Source organism: Limulus polyphemus, unplaced genomic scaffold (assembly GCF_000517525.1).
Source record: "Limulus polyphemus unplaced genomic scaffold, Limulus_polyphemus-2.1.2 Scaffold1132, whole genome shotgun sequence".
In the NCBI taxonomy this organism is placed as follows: Eukaryota; Metazoa; Arthropoda; class Merostomata; order Xiphosura; family Limulidae; genus Limulus; species Limulus polyphemus.
This window is the reverse complement of record NW_013666742.1, coordinates 68,522-88,826: the sequence shown is the minus strand read 5'-3', so window position 1 is coordinate 88,826 and position 20,305 is coordinate 68,522. Positions and strand designations below refer to the sequence as shown.

The window sequence follows — 20,305 nt, the reverse complement described above, 5'->3', positions numbered from 1 at the left end:
ATCCTCGATACTCTTCAAGCTAAGAAGAGCTTGGTTTCTGTGTATGTTTAGCTTTAATGTAACTTGGACTTATGTCAGCTTCGAACCCCGCTTGAAAGAGCCGTGGGAAGAAAAAATATTGGAACAAAAGCCTAAAACCATAGATCAGAAACATAACATGTACGCATGTATAAGAATAATAGAAATAAAAGGATCTTACACAAAGGAAAAAAATTGCAAGATTTTTATTTTTAGACACATCTCTCTTTAAATACATTATGAAAGGAAATAGATAGGCCTATCTATTTCTTTCGTTCGATGTTGTTGTTGTTGTTTTTTTTCGCTTTTTGTTACGAAAATCGCAATTGTCTAAAATATTAAATGGTGTGTTTCACTTTGAGGTTAAAACTGTATTGAATATTCGTTGGTCAAATACAGCGCTTGTTGCTTGAAAATAGCAATGAAACAGTGAAAAATTTACTTGACTAGATATTTTGCGATACTTGTTTGAAAATTCAGTTATTGTCGAAGCAATAAATGAGCTTAACAGCTAGGTCAGAGACTAACGGTTCCGGATAGTCATCCCTAATTTAGTAATGCTGGTCAAAAAAAAGGACAATTAGTTAGCTGCATCACCTGCTGCCCACGTTCTTGCTCTTAACCGCGAACTGGAAATAACTGTTATAGCTATACATTCTACATAACTGAAAGTACAAAACGTTTTTAGTGGCGTATCGCGGGCCTAACTATGGACCTTCTGATACACAGCCCAACACACTAACAACTAAGTCACGCCTTATTGGCGCATTTAATGTATAGATATGAAGCACGTATATCTTAACAGCTGTGATCTGCTTTTATAGAGTCGCGTTCTTTTGTTGTTGTTTTTTAGATATGATGCTTTAAAAACAAAGAAACAAATATGCTCAAAGGTTACCATAATTTAATAATTATAAATTTAATCCAATCAGTTATTACGACTTCTCTGAAAAATGTCATCTGTTCTTAAGTTAGATTTTCTATTTTAGGTTATATTAACATCATTAAGTACTAAGTAAAATTTATTTTTTTAATTTTTAAAAGCTGTAACCAGAAATCATTAAGCGTTGTGAATGGCTGGACAATATAGAAGATGATTAAACGAAATTCGTAAATTTCTTTTTTGTGTAGTTATACTTTAAATTACCATTGTACATCACACTAGTAGGTAAAATGAGTCACAACATTAAAGGTTGTGAAAAGTTAATATTTTAATTCGCGCAATATGAATTTTTGCCTCATTATTGTGATACAAAACATTGAAGATATCAACACATTTTCGTTGCAAAATACGATTCCCAGAGTGACGAGATTTAGTATACATGATATTTACTATGAGAACACAGTAACCGTTGCGTGCTCATTGTAGGTTTAAGTATTTTCGCTGAATTATAAATCAGTTAGTGATATGGCTGAATGTAACACATAGTTCAACTTTTTGTTTGTTTGTTTTTAATTATGCACAAAGCTACACAAGGGCTATCTGTGCTCTACCCACCACGGGTATCGAAACCCGGTTTCTAGCGTTGTAAGTCCGTAGACATACCGCTGTGCCACTGGGGGGCTCAACTTTTTGTAGTATAATTAAAAGTTGTTATGTTTTTCTATTGTGTCATAACGTTTCGTTGGTAGATGTGTATTTGTTCATAAGTAAAAAAAATAATTATCATTTTACTTATTAATCTGGCCTTATTATTATTATTTTTATTATTATTAATCCTGTAGACTCCCGGTGGAGCATAGGGCCGCAACAACACCTCGCCAACGGACTCTGTTCTGGGCTGCTCTCCTCAGCTGGGTCCACGCCATTCCGGCGGCCTTCGCTTCACTCCCGACCGATCTCCTCCACGTCTGTTTTGGCCACCCAACTTTTCTTTTCCCTTGTGGGTTCCAGTCCAAGGCCTGCCTTGTAACGTTGTCGACTGGTTTTCGCACTGTGTGTCCAATCCAGCCCCATTTTCTTTTCCTGATGTCTTGGCTGACTGGGTTCTGGTTGGTCCTTTTCCATAGCTCTGTGTTTGAGATCTTCTCTGGCCACCTGATGTTTAGGATGTGTCGCAGGCACTTGTTGATGAACGTCTGTATCTTGTTGGTGATAGTGTTTGTAACTCGCCATGTCTCGGACCCATACAGGAGGACTGCTTTTACATTTGTGTTGAAGATGCGGATCTTGCTGCGCAGGGATAAGGCTTTGGAGTTCCAGATGGGTCGCAGAGTGTTGAACGCGAGCCTTGCTTTGTTGATCCGGCTCCTAACGTCTTCGTCTACGCCGCCGTCTCTGCTTACTATGCTTCCAAGGTAAACGAAGCGCTCTGTTTCCTTGATGTCTTCTCCCTGCAGCTCCAGTGGGCGCTCTTGTTTGTTGTTCAGCCGCATCACTTTCGTCTTACTGGTGTTGATCTTCAGGCCGGTCTTTCCTGCCTCCTCAGTGAGCTGGGTGAGCTTGGACTGTGCATGCTGTTGCTTGTGGGACAGAAGGCTAACAGATTGCGAGTCGAGTGCCGTAACCACCTGGCCGAGGATAGATCGGATTACATCTAAATGTCACGTAGGCTATACAGCAAAAGCATCTGTTTTAGTATCGTTTATATTTTTGTTATGTTAATATCTTAGCACTTACACTTGTAGAGAATATAAAAAAGACCCCCTCCTCTGTGTAACTATTGTATAATTAAGAAATATTAAATGAAACTCTCAGTAAGCTATTTATGATTTCAATGCTTACTTTTCTTTCCATATATATCTTTTTCTTCTTTCCCTTCTCCCTCCAAAAAAGAAAATGCTTGAGAAAAGCTGCTGATTATAAATCCAGTCTGTCGACATCACTGCCAAAACCTATATCACACAAACTAATCATTTTTTCTCTGAAAATTAATATGTTTTCATCATAAATGATTTGAATACAATGCACGTTTTTTTTTTACTAAAACTATTTTTTTCCTGAAAATATCATATCACACAGTTTATATGAAGGCTAGTTTTCAAAATAAAATCTGTCTTAGAAAAAAAAATTTTACACTGCCAATGAAAATCGTCCTATTGAGTATTGTGAGGACTTTGATATTTATTACATGCTATGTGATTTGCATTCTCGTTGATGTTACATACACTAACAAAACAAAAATATCGCCTTATAATTGACTTGTACATCATTATACGTTGCTTTTGTAACAGTATTGGAAATAATTACTGAAACGGTGAGTAATTGGATATAAAAAGAATATCACCCCTTTAACGTATGAAAATCAAATACATTAGTTAGCCAGCCAATCAGAAAGTGCCTTATAAGTATAAAGCCTATAAAAGTAGAAGTAGCCGTACTATTCTCAGTAGTAGTAATGTGAATCAATTCATATAGCCAATATATATAAAACTTGAGTTACAAGATTTTGACTAATTTAGGATAATTCATGCGAAAGGTTGCGGCAAGACTCTGTGTTTCAGTAGGAGCTGTATGCAAGACTCTGTGTTTCAGTAGGAGCTGTATGCAAGACTCTATGTTTCAGTAGGAGCTGTATGCAAGACTCTATGTTTTAGTAGGAGCTGTATGCAAGACTCTGAAGAGGGTACGTGAAACTGGCACTGTTGAAAATAGAAATGTTCAAAGTAGAAAAGCGAAACCTTCCAAAAGTGTTGTCAAGTACCTCAGGTTATGTGCTTTTCGAGAAAGGCGACTGTTAAGTAGAGGTCCCCCAGTGAGATAGCGGGAAGTTTAAGGACTTACAACGCTACGGGGTTCGATTCCCCACTGTGGGCACAACAGATTACTCTAAAACAAAAAGTCGAGTAGAGATATTTCCAATAACATTGCTATACATACAGATGTGAATATTATCTCGACAACAGCAGAATACCCATTAGCACGAAAATATCTCAACTGTTTTGTAGCTACTCAAAAATCTCTGTTCAGGAAAAGTAATAAAACCAAAATGTTGAAATGGACATCGGATCATAAACAGTGAAGCGATAAAGCTGGAAACGTGTACTCTTTGCAGATAAATCGAAGCTCGAATTGTTGGACAGTTTGTTTGATGGCGAAGAAGAGAATGGTATCATAGTCATCCAAAGTGAAGTATGGTGGGGAATCAGTACAAGTTTGGGGCTACAATTCATACAACAGTGTCGATTATTTACAGAAATTTGATGGCGCCCTGACTAGTGACAGGTACATGCCGATTCTGATCCATTTTATCATTCCCTCGGCAATACAACCCATCGGATGGAGATTCATCCTAGAGAACAATAGTGATTCCAAGCATAACAAATTGTGATGAAATGATACCTTGAAAAGATAAAGAAACCAATGAAACATTCACAACCATGGTTTGGCATGAACAAAGTTTAAGTATAGAAATTATTGAAGATGTATGGGTTTATGTAAAATCTGGGATTGTCAAAAGGCAACCAAATAACTTGGCTGAATTGTATGGAGTAATACAGGGCATCTGGAACACTGTTTAACAATTGTCCATTGAAGAAATGTATGTCAGCATGAAAATAAAGTGTAAGGTTTTGTGAAAAACAAAGGGCTCAGGTACAAAATTATAGGTATTTTTACAATTTTTTTTTGTGTGTGCGTTGTCTGTGATGATGTTCAGTTGTCATTAATACAGTGCCTTGCAAAAGTATTCACCTCCCTTGCAAAATTTCTATATTTTGTTGCCATCTGAACTTGCAATCATGAAACTTGCAAATGGGACTTTATATTTAGAATCAACTCCAAACTGAGAAAGCTAAAAAACGATAATATTATGTAAGTATGTTAGAGTTTCAAAGAAATTCTCAATTTCTTAAGTATTCAATCCATCTGTTATGGCAAATTATTTACATTATTTGTATTTTATTAAAATATGACATTATTGGTAGGGGTGAATATTTATGCAATCATCAAATTTCAGTTTATATACATTCTTTGCAGGTTTTCCTGACATTCAACCTTCTTCACACATAACAATATTAAGTTTGATCATTAAAGTTTTGAATAAAAACAAGTTCATTAAAAACTATCGTTTAAATTATCTGTATTTCATCCAAATGTGACATTATTGGTAGGGGTGAATACTTGTGCAAGGCACTGGAAATTTACCATATACTTAAGAATACAGTTTTCACTCGCTCCTTGTGCTTTTTGTGCGTGAATTGCTTGTGCTTCAATAATCATTTCAATTACCGTAAAAAGGAAAAATAAAACAAAAGGTATACATGCTTCACTGGTAACTTTAATATTAGAAAGTTTGCGTGGAAAACACAATAATTCTCGTTCAACACCTGTTTAATTTTTAAATTAATGACATCTTTATACATCTTTCACTACTGATGGGTCCACACATCGAATGATCTCATGTGTTTTCCTATTACAAAACTCAGCTAAAAACTTACAAAATTCTGGGTGAAATAACATATTTTCTACGTAAAATACATAGGAAACCCCGGCCGTAATTAGTGCAGTATTGACGTTATTTTAATTTACGTTACTTGTGACTCAAGTACTAACTCTCTCTACACGGGCTCGGTCGAATTGACCGATCACGTGACCACTTTGTACTCGTTTAAAGTCATTATAATTTTGATACTACTAACTTTTAATATAGTATGTGTATGTTCACATACTTCACCAGACTTTCAGTAAACATGAGTACAGAAGCAATTTAGTGCATATATATCTTAGTTAAACATGTTTAAAATCTGATTTGGTCATTACCCCCCCCCCTTACCCTATCGTTAAGTTTAAGGTTGATAAGTTGAGTCTTTCATATACACAGCTAACAACTGGCTGGTTGTGATAGTTTTAATACTACTAACTTTTAATATAATGTGTGTATGTTCACAAGATTTAGCAGTCTTTCAGTAAACATGAGCACACAAGCAATTTAGTGCATAAATATCTTAGAAAAATATGTTTAAAACCTGACAAGCTGAAAATCAGATAGTCCAAGGTTTGAACCGTGATATGTTGCTGAACATGTATCCTCCGTAATTTCAGCTGTGGTAGAATTATAATTGTAAGAGTTAATTCCGATAATTAGTTAAAGTTTATTGCATAGATGTTGGGTCCTGTTGACTGACTGTAATTCCTTTAATCAGCAGTTCTAAATTAAGGATGACTAGGCCTGAACCATAGAAGTCTCTGAACAGACTATTTATATCCTATGTCACATAAAGTTCCGTTCAGGCTGAACAATACTAATACTGATTTCTGCTCAGCACATACATTTCTTACGATAATATGATAACTTTTAGGCACAGATAACTGAATTATTATAAAAACATTCAAGGTACGGTCAAGTTTTACTGTACCTGTGGTATTTTCAGGCAAAATCAATTTTCTGACAAGTATCTCTACAGGCATACTCGCAAATAACAGCAGATTCGATCAAGAAATATGAGGAGTGCTCTGTAGTTGATAACTCAACTGAAAGTTAAGTTGCCTGAGAAATAAACAAATTTGACGTATTTAAATGACAGTGAAAACAATTTATATTTAGACACAACAATGTGCATACCTACGTAGACAAGTGGTGGATCGCTTCTACTGAACCAATTAATAGCTCGCCAACTTTTTGTCTGTCGAGATGAATCTCTGGCGAACTTATCACGATGAAAGCCGAATATAACTGAACAAAGAAACTGCACCTGGATCCAGAATGTTAACTTACATTGATTGTGCAGTGGACAGCATCAGTTCGTGACCTCTATTGTCTGACAGCATTAATTGGCTGTGAGGTTCATTCAGTGTCATATATTTTAGCACTAACTTGTACAAACTGAATTCCACATACAATATTGAAATATCTCTATGGGCAGAGGAGGCTTAACTTATTAGAAAACAAAAGGAAAAGCAACAACTAAAACAAGATAACGTTAGCACCTCTGAACCACGTGTGGCCGCCATGACAGTGCAGACACTAAATAATATGGAATAATTCTATATTATTACAGAAGGTAGAAAACCCATGATATGCCCACATATCACAGGTCTAAACTAGTTAATGTCGTATAATTAAACTTCATTTAGTTGAACAGTTGAAATACACACTCAAAAAGAAAAAAAAACGGATATAATCACGCCAAATTTTTGATGAATACAAGTTTATATCCCATTAACTAGTAATATAATAGGTGTAGCAAACAGTCAGAAAACGTACTTGAATGACGTAAGAAGGTTTGGGCTTGTACGTCAGTGTCCTTTAGAAGAATGGCGTCTGAGATAAGCCTAACAAAATAGCTAATTAATAATATTTTTAGTTATACAAGTACCACGTACAAATTTAACTTTTTTCTACATGTTAAGAAGTATTAAATGTAACTGACATTATGTATATCAAACTAGTTTAGCATGTTTAGTAAAATAATCTACATTTTGGAAAGCCTTTTCTTTGTCTTTTATTTCTTACTTTCAATTTAAAACTATGTTTTAGGCAAAATGACAGACAAATGCGACTGATACGAATACCCATTACTTAAGATAAAGTTAATATTTCTGTATTTATATATATATATATATATCGTTTATCTTTTACTCCTGATCTATGTAGGTAGCTTGTTATGATCAAAAGTTAATGTCAATTTGAAACCATAGGCAATCAGTTTGTTCGTAACATTTCTGATATAATTACGAAGCTTTATTTTCTGACGTCAATCTGAGAAAAAAAGCAAAACCTCAGTTCACACGAAAAGTATATATAAATATTGTTTATAGTTTTAATGACTTTCCATAATGTTTACTTGTAGTCATTTTGCACTGTCATTATACAGAATTTAGTTGTGTTGTGTTTATTAGAAAGATAATGATGATTATTATCCGTCAGTATCTCTTACTATACCGTACAGTTGCCCTCCAGATGTATAAATATTGCATTAGACGAAAACATACCGCTTGTTAACATGATTAGCTAAAATAATAATACCCAACAATTATAGCTTTGAATGCATCGAATCAACTTTCGAAACCCAATAAATGTACAGTCACTTCACTACTTTACATTATTTCTATAGCCAGACAAGATTACAGCTGAGAAAACGTCACAGAAAGTTTTCAAAGTGGTTATGTGCAGGAATAGAATAATATTTACTTGGCTGCGCGTGTACGTAAAGCACTAATATAATGTTTATATGACTGTGTGTGTGCGTAAAGCAGAAACAGAATAATATTTACATGGCTGTGCGTGTACGTAAAGCAGAAATAGAATAATATTTATCATGACTGTGCGTGTACGTAAAGCAGAAATATAATAATATTTGCATCATTTATGTTTTATAATATACTTTGTTTTGAGGTCGCTGAAATTTACAAATGAAGATTAATCATGGCGTGCTTTCACTATCTACTTTCAAATTATGTAAAATATCTTCAGAAGATGGAATATCAAATATTTTTATTAAGAGCTTCTTTCTCGAAATTTCAAACATTCTTCGTGAAAGTCATCAACACTAACAAAACATAGCCCCACCGTAAATTCGAGGGTGAAGTTCATGATGGTGAGCCTTACGGCTAAACAAAGTACGTTTTAAAACCGTGAATGCTACCCCGATGGGGTAGAGAGTGTTTTACGTATCATTTCACATGTATTACCTCATGTTTTATTTCTTCTGCCTCGAAACATTAGCCCAAGTTTGTTCGTCAGGCTTAAGAATACAACAGGAAAATATTCCCTTCATTCATGTGTAAGTTCGGGGGGGAGGGGGGAGCGATAAAAATAAATACATTTCAGTAAACATCGTCAGACTTCATAATCTCGGATGTTGCACGTGTAACCTGTGAATGTCCAGATAATATCAAGGTGATTTTCTGACAGTTTTAGATACAACTTCACGATTATACCATAGTTAGTTGTAGGTAAATAGGCACTTGCCCCCTCTCACCTCATAATTCCTCCGCACACTGCCTTTATTATTGTATTGCCTGAAGAAATACAAGTGTGCCCCTTTACAATATTCCTCTAATGATAATTAGAGTCAGAATTAGAACATATATATATATGTAACTTAAACCCTTTCGATTCCTACTTGTGTAATCTGTTTCCCAAGTATTGTTGGTGAATTCTTACCGATAACTGTAAGATATTTCCATTAAACTAAGAGTAAACTCGTAATAACAGCACGAAAAAAAAAACACTCAATTACACTAGTTCGTGTATTTAAATAATACTGAATTTATGTTACCTTGTTTAAATTTTAAGTACATATGTGTCAATGAAAGTAAAACAAAACGGTTAAACTTCGTATTTTTCATGAAATCTAAAATACAAAACGTTTGCATCATTTAACCAATAAATAATGTTTGATCTATATCAATTGAAAAGCAAAGGGAAGTTTAAGTAATTACTATTTCCCCATTAGCAAATTGGATCCTCCGTTGATTGATATCCCTGAAATTTAACATATCAATCGTATCAAAGGAATATACATACATTTCCCTAATCTCTTTCGTTATCTACTTTTGATCATTCAAAATGGCGCCTCACGAATAAACATGGGCGACTGTTTCTGCTACCATCTTGCGTGAAAGTGAGAATACATATTTGTTGCTAAATAATCATAATTGGCCCGGCATGGCTAGGTGGTTAGGGCACTCGACTCGCAATCTGTGGGTCGCGGGTTCGAATCCCCGTGAACCCAAAGATGCTCGCCCTTTCAGCCGTGGGGGCGTTCTAACGTGACGGTCAATCCCACTATTCGTTGGTAAAAGAGTAGCCCAAAAGTTGGCGGTGGGTGGTGATGACTAGTTGCCTTTCACTGCTAAATTAGGGACGGCTAGCGCAGATAGCCCTCGTGTAGCTTTGCGCGAAATCCATAACAAACAAACAGTAATCATAGATCCCGTAGCGGGACTAGCGATAAAGTTCATTATTGCATCTAGAAACATGTATAACCGTAATACAAGTAAATTATTGGCCTTTACTTTTAACCAACTGTCGGTATGTTTGTTAATATTAACGGATTCGATGCTCTTTTAACCATATTTTCTCTTAAATATTTTTATTTAATGTTTTGTCTTCTGTTAAGCAACAAAGAATCTTGTTTTCGAGGCTATCAACAACAGGTATTGAATTTTTAATACCGGTGAACAACCTCTACAAGTTGAAGGTCAGGTTTGTAAGGATGGAATGTTTTAAGCTCATCAAAAAAAAAAGAAGAAAAATGGAGAGCAACGACCTCTTCGCAAATAAAAAAATAAATAAAAATATTTTCTTTTTCTTTTTTTTGTAGCAAGATAATATAAGTAATTACTAATCAACCTAAAACTAGTAGGTTGTGACATAAAGTTTGGAATATCAGCAATTACGTCTGCAAGTTTCATTTCGTCTTCGAAACTCGGCGGAACACAACCACTGCCTTCAGCGCTGATTTTGACTTGAAAATAATTTATAATAAGAATTGTACTTCTGGCAACAACCCCAGAGGCCACTTCCTGGTTTTAATCATTTCTCAGCTAAAATTTTTTTCACCAGTTACAGTCACGTCTAAGTAGACTTGTAACGATCAAGTCACCGGTTGGTAGAAACCACAATCTTCGTGTACGCGTAAGTATTACCATTCAGGCATTTTGTATAGCCCTAATGTGTTAAGATATTTTTTTATCATTTCACTCATTTATAACGACTGTGCATTTATTATGAATTTTTTCTTTTTTTTTTAGTGCAAACTGCACAATGAGCTATTAGCGCTCTGCTTACCGCTGGTATGGAAACCTGATTTTTAGCGTTATAAGTCCTCAGACTTCGCGTTGAGCCAGCGAGAGGGTGTTTTTGATGAAGCAAACTATGTTACTCAAAGTTTTTTGAGGTGATATATAACAGACTATCAGTATAAGTTTAAAATTAATAGCACAATATTACTTTTTAACTTTTAATACCTATTATTTATCATTATTATTATTATTATTACTTAAATTAAATTTCATGCCAGAAAACTGGTTTGTCAGTTCTTTTTCCCGGAGCGGGTCAAACAATCCCAGCCTACATAAAGAAGGCCTAAGACATTGGATTCCAACAACTTTACTGAATCAAGCACAGAGGATGATGGTGTAAGTAGTTACAAGGAAGCATGGCCAAATGGTTAGGGCACTCGACTCGCAATCCGAGGGTCGCAGGTTTGAATCCCCGTCCCATGACACATGCTCACCCTTTCATCCGTGGGGCGTTATAATGTGACGGTTAATCCCACTATTCGTTGGTAAAAAGAGTAGCCCAAGAGTTGGCGGTGGGTGGTAATGACTAGATGCCTTCCTTCTAGTCTTATACTGCTAAATTAGAAACGGCTAACTCAGATAACTCTCGTGGCTTTGCGCGAAATTCAAAACAAACCAAACAAAAAAAATACAAGGAAGCACATAGGTCTTAAAAAGTAAAGTTAACCTTATCAGAGAAGAAATACTAGTTACAAATAGTTAAAAACTAAAAGTAGCAAAACACCCTGTCTCCCGCAGGGACAGCGGTAAGTTTGCGGGCTTACAACGCTAAAATCCGATATCCCAAGAAAGAAACAAACAAAAGCAAAACATTCCAATAATACTTAATATGCTACAGGGTTATGTACGTGGTATTTAAAACAAATTTGAATACGCAAATCACGTGACAACCACATCCGATATAAAATCGTGTGAAACGGCATGTATAAGAACTTTTTGATATTGTTTGATTGAAATTGTGTAGATAGTGTGATGTCTGCCCCCAGTGGCACAACGATATGTCTACGGACTTATAACGCTAGAAACCGGGTTTTGATACCCGTGTTGGGCAGAGCACAGATAGCCAGTTGTGTAGCTTTTTGCTTAACTTCAAACAAACAAAGAAGTGTAATGCCGCCAGATCGGGGATTTATAATTTCCGAGTTCTAGAGCATCATAACTGTCATTCTACGTCGAAATTGCTAAGTCGTAAATGCCAATACCTTGGTTGGCAAACTCACAGTTCAGTATTATATCCCACAGTATAACTCCTGAATGATTTCTTTAAATTTTTAAAATGTGTATGCTCGGTGGTTGCTGGTATTACGCAACGTATATAACACATTCCGAACTGTATCGCCCCCCAAGTGGCACAGTGCGGTATATCTGCGGACTTACAACGCTAGAAACCAGGTTTCGATACCCGTGGTGGGCAGAGCACAGATAGCCCTTGTGTAGCTTTGTGCATAATTAAAAACAAACAAACAAACCGAACTGTATAATATCTTTCTGGTGCAACTGTTTCGTTTTTGGTTGTTGAAGTTTTTCACGTTTCAAAGTTCATCAATCGTCATTAATCTTATTTTTGTTGATGCCGTGATTCATGATAGTATGCCCTTTGAACTTAAAAAGTGGAATAAAAACCATATCAGCAGTGTAGTTTTCGTTCGATTCTTCTATCTCAAATGAAAATACGGAGAAGGTATGTTTGTTTTTGAACTTCACGCAAAGCTACTCGAGGGCTAACTGCGCTAGTCTTCCCTAATTTAGGAGTGAGAGACAGAGGGAAGGCAGCTAGTCAATAACACCCACCGCCAATTCTTAAGCTACTCTTTTAAATGAGATTGACCATCACATTATAATGCCCCCATAGCTGAAACGGCAAGAATGTTCGGTGACGAAGATTCGAACCCAAAACCCTCAGATTGGAAATCGAACGCACTAACCACCAGACTTACGGAAAACGAGCTTGGATGCGTACTCTTTTTTTTTTTTTTATGGGGGCGCCATCAGCAGATGATATGCCCCCAATTTTCACTGATAAACACCTTAGTCACGGCTGAAAAGGCGAGCATGTTTAGTGTGACGGGCATTTGAACCTGCGCCCTCAGATCGCGAGTCGAGCGCCCTGACCACCTGGCCATGGCGGGCCATATGATGCGTACTTTTGAGGCAGATAGCAAATATTATAGTATGATCATATTGCCATCTATTGCCACTTTAAAGAGTTACAATTTTGAGCTTGATAAGAGAGTGACAGGAAACCTTCTCATTGCCATTTGAAAGCTAAGATTCGTGAGTTTATTCTCTGCTTTATAGTAGCGACATAAACACAGAAAAAGATAGATACTTTTCACCTGAAAGTTAAATAAATTGATATCCGTTTTGAGTGACAATGCTCTGGTGTTTGTTGGTTTATTTCTTCTAAACTACTCAAGAATTAATAAAATAAACAACGTAAAATATTGTCAGTTATTTATTCTTCTGATAAGCCATTTTGTGTGTAATTATAATGAATCTACATTTTGAATCTACACTCTCTTGATAATTCTCATTGTGTTAAATGAACATTAGTTGTAAAATGTTCTCCGCTTTGATTCCTTTTTTTTTTTCTGGAAATGTTTAAAACATTTGGTTATGAAGTTTACGTGATTAAAGACTGTTGATGTGATATTTATACTACGAATGAGAACTTAGTCTTTGATATTCATATATAGATAGATATTAGAAATACATTCGATATAATTTTTAAAATATATATATAACGAAAAGACGACTGTGGTAGTCCATGTAATATTTTTCAATTTTCTCAGAAGTTCTATAAGTTATCTCCAATATGACAAAAATGGCAAACATAATTGTTTTTAGATGCAAATCCGTACAATCCAAACTATTTAATAAGTTCTTTAATTCTATAGAAATCGATTTACTAAAACAGGATCGTTGAAAATGGCCAAAAATACTACTGATGATCACCGAAAACTCGTGTTTCTGTTTGTGTTGTTTGTTCAGGTAAAGCTTTGTGTTGCTATCGTTCTCTACTTCAATCAGAGCATATTGTTTAGAAGTTTCCAACTAACCTTAATATTATAATTAAAACAAATTGGAATTTAAATAATCACGCAGAAGTAATAAATATTTATATACTTGTAGGTTAATCTTTGTTCATCAGGTCACTCTGGAAATTAATCCATTCAAGTTAATATATATTTCCAATTTAAGTTGTCACTCAATGGATCAGGGATAAGTTTACTGACTTACAACGTTACAACTTGAGGTTCATTTCCTCCTGGTGATCAGGGAACCTTATTGTGTAATTTTTTTGCTAAAACAAACTGATTTAAGTTAATGTAAACAATGATATATCCTTCATAAAAACGCAAACTAACTTTGTTTTTAAGTTTTCAAATTACAAATTTAAATAAATTAAACTAAAAATTTGTATTCAATAGTACTTCTGTATCGAAACGTTGATTTAATTTTAACTGAACAGAGTTATGTCAAACAAAGTTTATAACACCCCTAAACTGCAACGTTGGGTTTAATTTTAATTTTTAATCTGACTTTTTACTTTTTTATTCCAGGTGACAACTGTCTTGAGTCAAGCAAAACCGATCTACATCATCGCTCATATGGTAAACACCATTTCAGACATCAATAAGTATCTGGACAAAGGAGCTAATGGGATTGAAACAGACGTCACGTTTCTCCAAAACGGAACAGCACGCTGGGCCCGTCATGGATTTCCTTGTGATTGTTTCAGAACCTGTGATAAATTCCAGGATATCATAGAGCATTTACAATATATTCATGAGATCACAACCTCAGGTAACGCCAGATTTCATACATTGTACATAGTTAAATATAGAGATGCTTCCGAGGATAAAAGAATGGTAATATTCTTGACATTCCCCGTGAAGTTCCACACCTGAAACATCGTTTTGAGCGACTACTGACATAGTTTTTATTTCACATCAACATACGTAAGTATGTACAAAAACTCTTTCGCCCAAACCTCATGCATTTCTAAGATATGCTGATAAAGTTTCCTAAGCCTTTCAAAATGAACTCCTTACAGGCTTATCGCACCAACTGATCTCAGCCTTAAAAGTATTCAAAACTGGATAGCATGATATAAATGTAACAAAAGTAAAAAAAAACAACAAAAAAACTTGCGTCTGTGAAGCAGAAAACTGTGCAGAATTTGCAACCAAAAATGTTAGCTATTTTATAAGGCTTACCAATTTATGTACTAACGCCATAAGCTTTTCATACTTAGCATCGGAACTAGCCGTGTAATATTACTGAAATAAACTAATTTCTGCACAAATTATTAAGTAGGTTCACTTAATAAAGGAAAAATACTAAATCGACTAAGTTTGAGCTAAAGAATAAACAAACTGGACAAAATGTTTAATAACAAATTAAAACAATCTTTATTTATTCACAAAGACAAAAATAAAGTGTGTGTGTGTACTTCCAGTGAATACTAGATGGATGAATTGATTAACTGACTTCCTTTCCTCTTTCTATCAATAAAATCATTTGAGGTCCCGTGTAGTACTGTTTAAATCTAATATTTTTTAATTAACGGGAAATGTAGAATATACCGACAGTGATTAGCGTTACCCATGTGACTGGTCACCCTCATTTAATATAAGGTAGGCCATAACCTCGAGATATCATCTGAACTATCAACAAATGACACTACCATAGTCTATATTCTTTGCGCAACATCCAGTATTACAGCAAACACAAAAATAACAGCAAAATAAGTGTTATCTCCAGAGGATAACAAAGCAACAAAATCTGAATAATCAATTGCATGTAATTACAAAACAACACCAACACCTCGTCCCTCCTCGGACAGATAACTGCCCAAACTAATGCTGCCTGCTTTCTGGACAGGAAATAGCTCGTACATAACGTGGCTTCTATATCCATGTTACATGGTGCTGATTCACTACACTTCATTTGTAACAAACCATGGAACACAATTTGTATATACAGGGGTGTTGTTATTTCCTCCACTGCATACACATATGTAGTCCACTGTTCCTGGAATTGATCCTGCTAACATCAGATAACTTTCACATGGAACATTTCATCAGTTGCACAGGCAAAACTGATAATTTTCACAGTATGTCCATCCTGAGGATATCAATGCCAAATCCGTGGTCATAGATAACTATATTTCTTCTACAAATGTCATTTCCTACACACAGTAAAAGCTCTACCTCTCCACTTATGTCATATCTATCACCATTTGCCAGAACGAAGGTGGTATTCACTGACTGTAGTAGTGGTTTCAGTTTGAAATATTAATATATTGTATGATCTACCCAAGGTCGGGCTGCTCTTTGTTAACCAGGAGCTCACTCTCTTGCCCCTATATATTCACAAAGATCTACCCAGCCATGACAAATCCCAGTTGATCAAATTAACTAGTGCAAGCTGTATACCATACTCTTCAAGCCAGTTTGGGCTCTATTAGTTTTCTGGAGTTGTAGAGATAGCATTAACCACTTGCTATTGGTTCTCCTGGACATGCTGAGCCATCACTTAAAACCATTAGTCTTGTCCATCCTGCTATTTGGCAAAATACTGGCGCTGATGGGTCTGCTGAGCAATCATTTGGAATTGCTAGTCTTGCCACCATTGCTTCTCAGCAAAGTATGGGCAGTTTCTCTTGCCAGTTACTCAACATACTAAAAAAAAGCATACACTTCACTCCTCTCGTTCTGAGGCATCATTAGCATATGCTGTAACCTATAGGAGGACTGGGATAGCCCTGTCCATTCACTAGGAACTGATGTGATTGTATCGTAGAGCCAAGATGTATGTGTGGCTGTTTAAACATTGACATAGCTCGAGCTTGGCATGGTGGAGATACCCGAGCCGGATGGTCAGTCTGGTGTGTAGCCACAGCAAGTGACACTGTGGGCCTCTTCCTCTCCAGTGATCTGCTTAAAGTTACCATTTTATACCCAGCTACAATTCTAAAACTACCTTTGGTTAAAGTGAGGATATCCCTGACACTTTGGTGATACCACATAGTTTCAACTGGAAGTCGCTCAATGGACTTATTTACCAGTATATCTTTGTGATCTGCCAATGCCATCACATGATAAGTCTTAATGTGCAAATGACATACATTATCTATGTAAATAGGCAGACTCTCATTGGTGACTCCTCTTATAAGCCTTGAACTTGGCCCAATGATATTATAATTTACCACCAGATAAAATTTCTCAAATCCTTGATGGAGTTCAGTAATGGAACGTCAAAGCTCAGGATCAGGTATTGGACTGTCTACTCCTGCTTCTATCCTTTCCAAGCAGTTACCTACTTAAAACACTTCCAAAAAAATGGCTCAGATCTTCTGTTGCTACACTTTGAACGCTGGGACAAAATCTCTTTGGATTCACGTAGCGTATAGCGTAGGCGCAAGCCTCTCTTTTGCAGTTTTTGGCTAATTCCTGATGAAAATGCTGCAGAAATTGTGGGTATGGGATGATAGACATACTTAAGGACTGACTATTGAGCAGGTAGCTGGTCTTGGTCCATGGTAGCAGAGCAATGAGTTACTCTTGGCAAGTCATTCAAAAACTTTCTGTTACTCAGGGTTTCCTTGCAACCCATGGTTACCCTGGCAGGATGCCTCTTGGTTCAGAGAAGCTCACGGCTTCCCCATGTTTTATAGTATTTTCCCACGGTTTCCTGCTATTTCACCTGAGAGTGAAGCAGCTATGACTGGCAAATTTTGATAACTAGTAATATTTCCAGTTCCTTTCAATTGATCTTCAGCAGTTTTAGACAGAGCTGTGGCTGTATTACTCTGGCAGTTATTGACAGCCTGGGAGTTCTATAAAGACAACCCTATATGGTCCCAGACTTGCTATATGCCAGTACATTTAGTAAATCTTAATCAAATGTACAAAGATCGATATTCAGGAGCAATACCTGATCTACCATTGTGGATACATAAGACATTAGCTGATTTCATTGAGTCTGAAGTTGCAGAAAAATCAACATCATGACATTTACAACATTGGCAAAAGTGCTATATCCAGGAGAGGACTTCTCTTTTGTACAACCATCTCTCTTCAGTGGCAAACTCTCCCTTTTAGTCATGAATACTTCTACTTGCACAAAATGTCATTCTTTAAGTGAGAAGCATTCCTCTAAACTTTTATAACTCAAGATTTTAAGTAAGAGCAATACACATGTTAGCAGAAATAGAAATTTCATAATAAAATCCTGTGGTCATGGCACCAAAATTTTTCAGTTTTCTACGTACTCTGTTGTATTCTCAAGTTCAACTGATTTCTGCAAACTGTATTAGATAGGTCCACTTTATAACAGGGGGAAGGGAATCAGAAGGATAAATAACGAAGCAGTACTGAATTTAACTAAACTGAAGAAGTTTAATAAAAAATTAAAACAGTCTTTATCTAGTTACAAAGACAAAAATACAGTGTGCATATTTATGTTGGACATTGAACAGTTGCCTTTCACTGGATTACTGAATCAATTAACTGATTTTTCTTCCTAAACATGTTTTTCCATCAACCAATACACACGAGATCCTGTATTGTACTTACTGTTAAAAACTCAGTTTTCAATAAACAATGATTTATTGTACATGATTCTAAACATGAGTTTGTTCACAGTCTCAAAAATACAATAAAATACCAAATAAATTACTGTTCAGGATAAATATAAAAAAATGAGACTGGAAACAGTCTCACACACCCAATGTTTTGACGTGTTTACTGCGTCATCTGCAGGAGTTCAATGTTTTGCAAGAATCACGCTTATTTATGCCCTTAATACAATTTACATATTACAGAACTTCACATCATCTACTGACAACATTTCTATCAGGTCCATCATCCTTATTCAATATTTAAATTTTACTTTGTTTTATATTTCATTATCTCAAATGATTCACGTATATTCATACCAATGAAAGTTTTAGGTTATACTAAAATAAAACTTTTTTTTCTATTGAGGTGTATGTTTAGTTTCATTAATATTTTCTGCTAATGGTGAAATAGTAATATTATTTTTTTAACAATTATTTTGTGTTCATTCATTCGGTATTTTAAATATCTTCTAGTTTGTCCTATATAAACCTTTTCACATTCACATGATATTATACATACACCAACTTTTTCTATTAAATCCATTCTACGTTTAGTTATATTAAGAATTTAATTAACATTGTTTATCGGTTTATATATATATCATAAAAACATTTGTTTGTTTACTAAATTCCTTCATTATTTGACAAGATAAACCGGGTATAAATGACAGTATCAAACATTCTTTTTTTTCTTACTTTTTAGAAAGTGGTTTTAACTTAATATTTTCATCCTTGTTTTTCGTTTTTGACAACTCTATCAACAATATAAGGATTAAAACCTCTTTCTACTGTTATGTACTTAATTAATAATAACTCATTATTAATGTCTTCCTGTTAACAATACAATTTTAGTATCCAGTCCAAATAAGAGTAAAACACAGTAGTTTTAGTGTGACAAGATCTTTGATATGGCAGAATGATTACAGAGAAAGGTTTTGACAAATAGTAGTTTCCAATTTATCCTTATTTTACTAAAACATCCAAAAATGGTAAACAGCTATTTGTCTCAACAACATTAAGCACTTACACAAGCATTAATGAATTTTAACTGTATTCTTCTGTTAAGTCTAACACTTCACTATGTTAACCATCGCTGGTCATTCTTATTTAACGTAGGGAAGCCATAACTTCAACATATCATCTAACTCAGTTCTCAACCTATTCCAATATCATTCACTCCTATAAGTTTTTCACAACACCTCATTCACTGCAGTTCGAAAAAAAGACAAACAAGTACTAAATTAAAATGAAAAAATTCTTTATTTTGACTTATAAATACATCAAACTACAAGTAGAACGAATACAACACAAAATAAATAAAACATAAATGTATTTATCAAACTACAACTAGAATAAATAATAATAACTAATGTTTCGCTCTTGAATTTGTGGTATAATTGATAATACTCATCACCCTGCCGTTCACCTCCCCCCACCAGTGGCACAGCGGTATGTCTGCGGACTTACAACGCTAGAAACCGGGTTTCGATACCCGTGGTGGGCAGAGCACAGATAGCCCTTGTGTAGCTTTGTGCATAATTAAAAACAAAAACAAACAAACAATAAAGTTTATTTCATTACCCTTTTCAAATCGTATCCAAATTATATTGTTGTGATACAGTCATTCACTGAAAGATGTAGACGAACACATGCTTTTATTCAATCAATATAAACACTAATCGACATTCATATTGAAAAATATTCGTTATTTCACTCTTCCTTCTCGTAATGGATACCCAGGGATCTCATTTCCTACACTGTATTACCAGCGACGTTCTACCAAATTCCTATTGTTCGACTTAAAGGCTGTTAATGTGTTTTTGTGTTTTGGTTGTTGTTGCAGTTCTCACGACAATAATGTACACGCTTGTTTCACTTTATGAATATGGTAACTGAGAGCTATGAATATAATAACTGAGAGCTTCGAATTGGTCTTTTGTTGAGATGCTTTTACCCAGTTCAAATTGTCT

The 20,305-nt window shown here is 35.2% G+C and overlaps 1 protein-coding gene across 1 annotated transcript in view; it reads left to right on the top strand.

The window, feature by feature from the left end:
• Positions 1–13,633: 13,633 nt before the first annotated feature.
• Positions 13,634–20,305, top strand: part of LOC106462280 (phospholipase D LbSicTox-betaIA1a-like) — a 13,809-nt gene continuing 7,137 nt past the window's right edge. The window contains exons 1-2 of the mRNA XM_013922182.2: positions 13,634–13,699; positions 14,272–14,515. Coding sequence (XP_013777636.2) covers positions 13,637–13,699; positions 14,272–14,515 — 307 coding nt within the window. The 5' untranslated portion in view covers positions 13,634–13,636. The remainder of the gene's footprint in view (positions 13,700–14,271; positions 14,516–20,305) is intronic.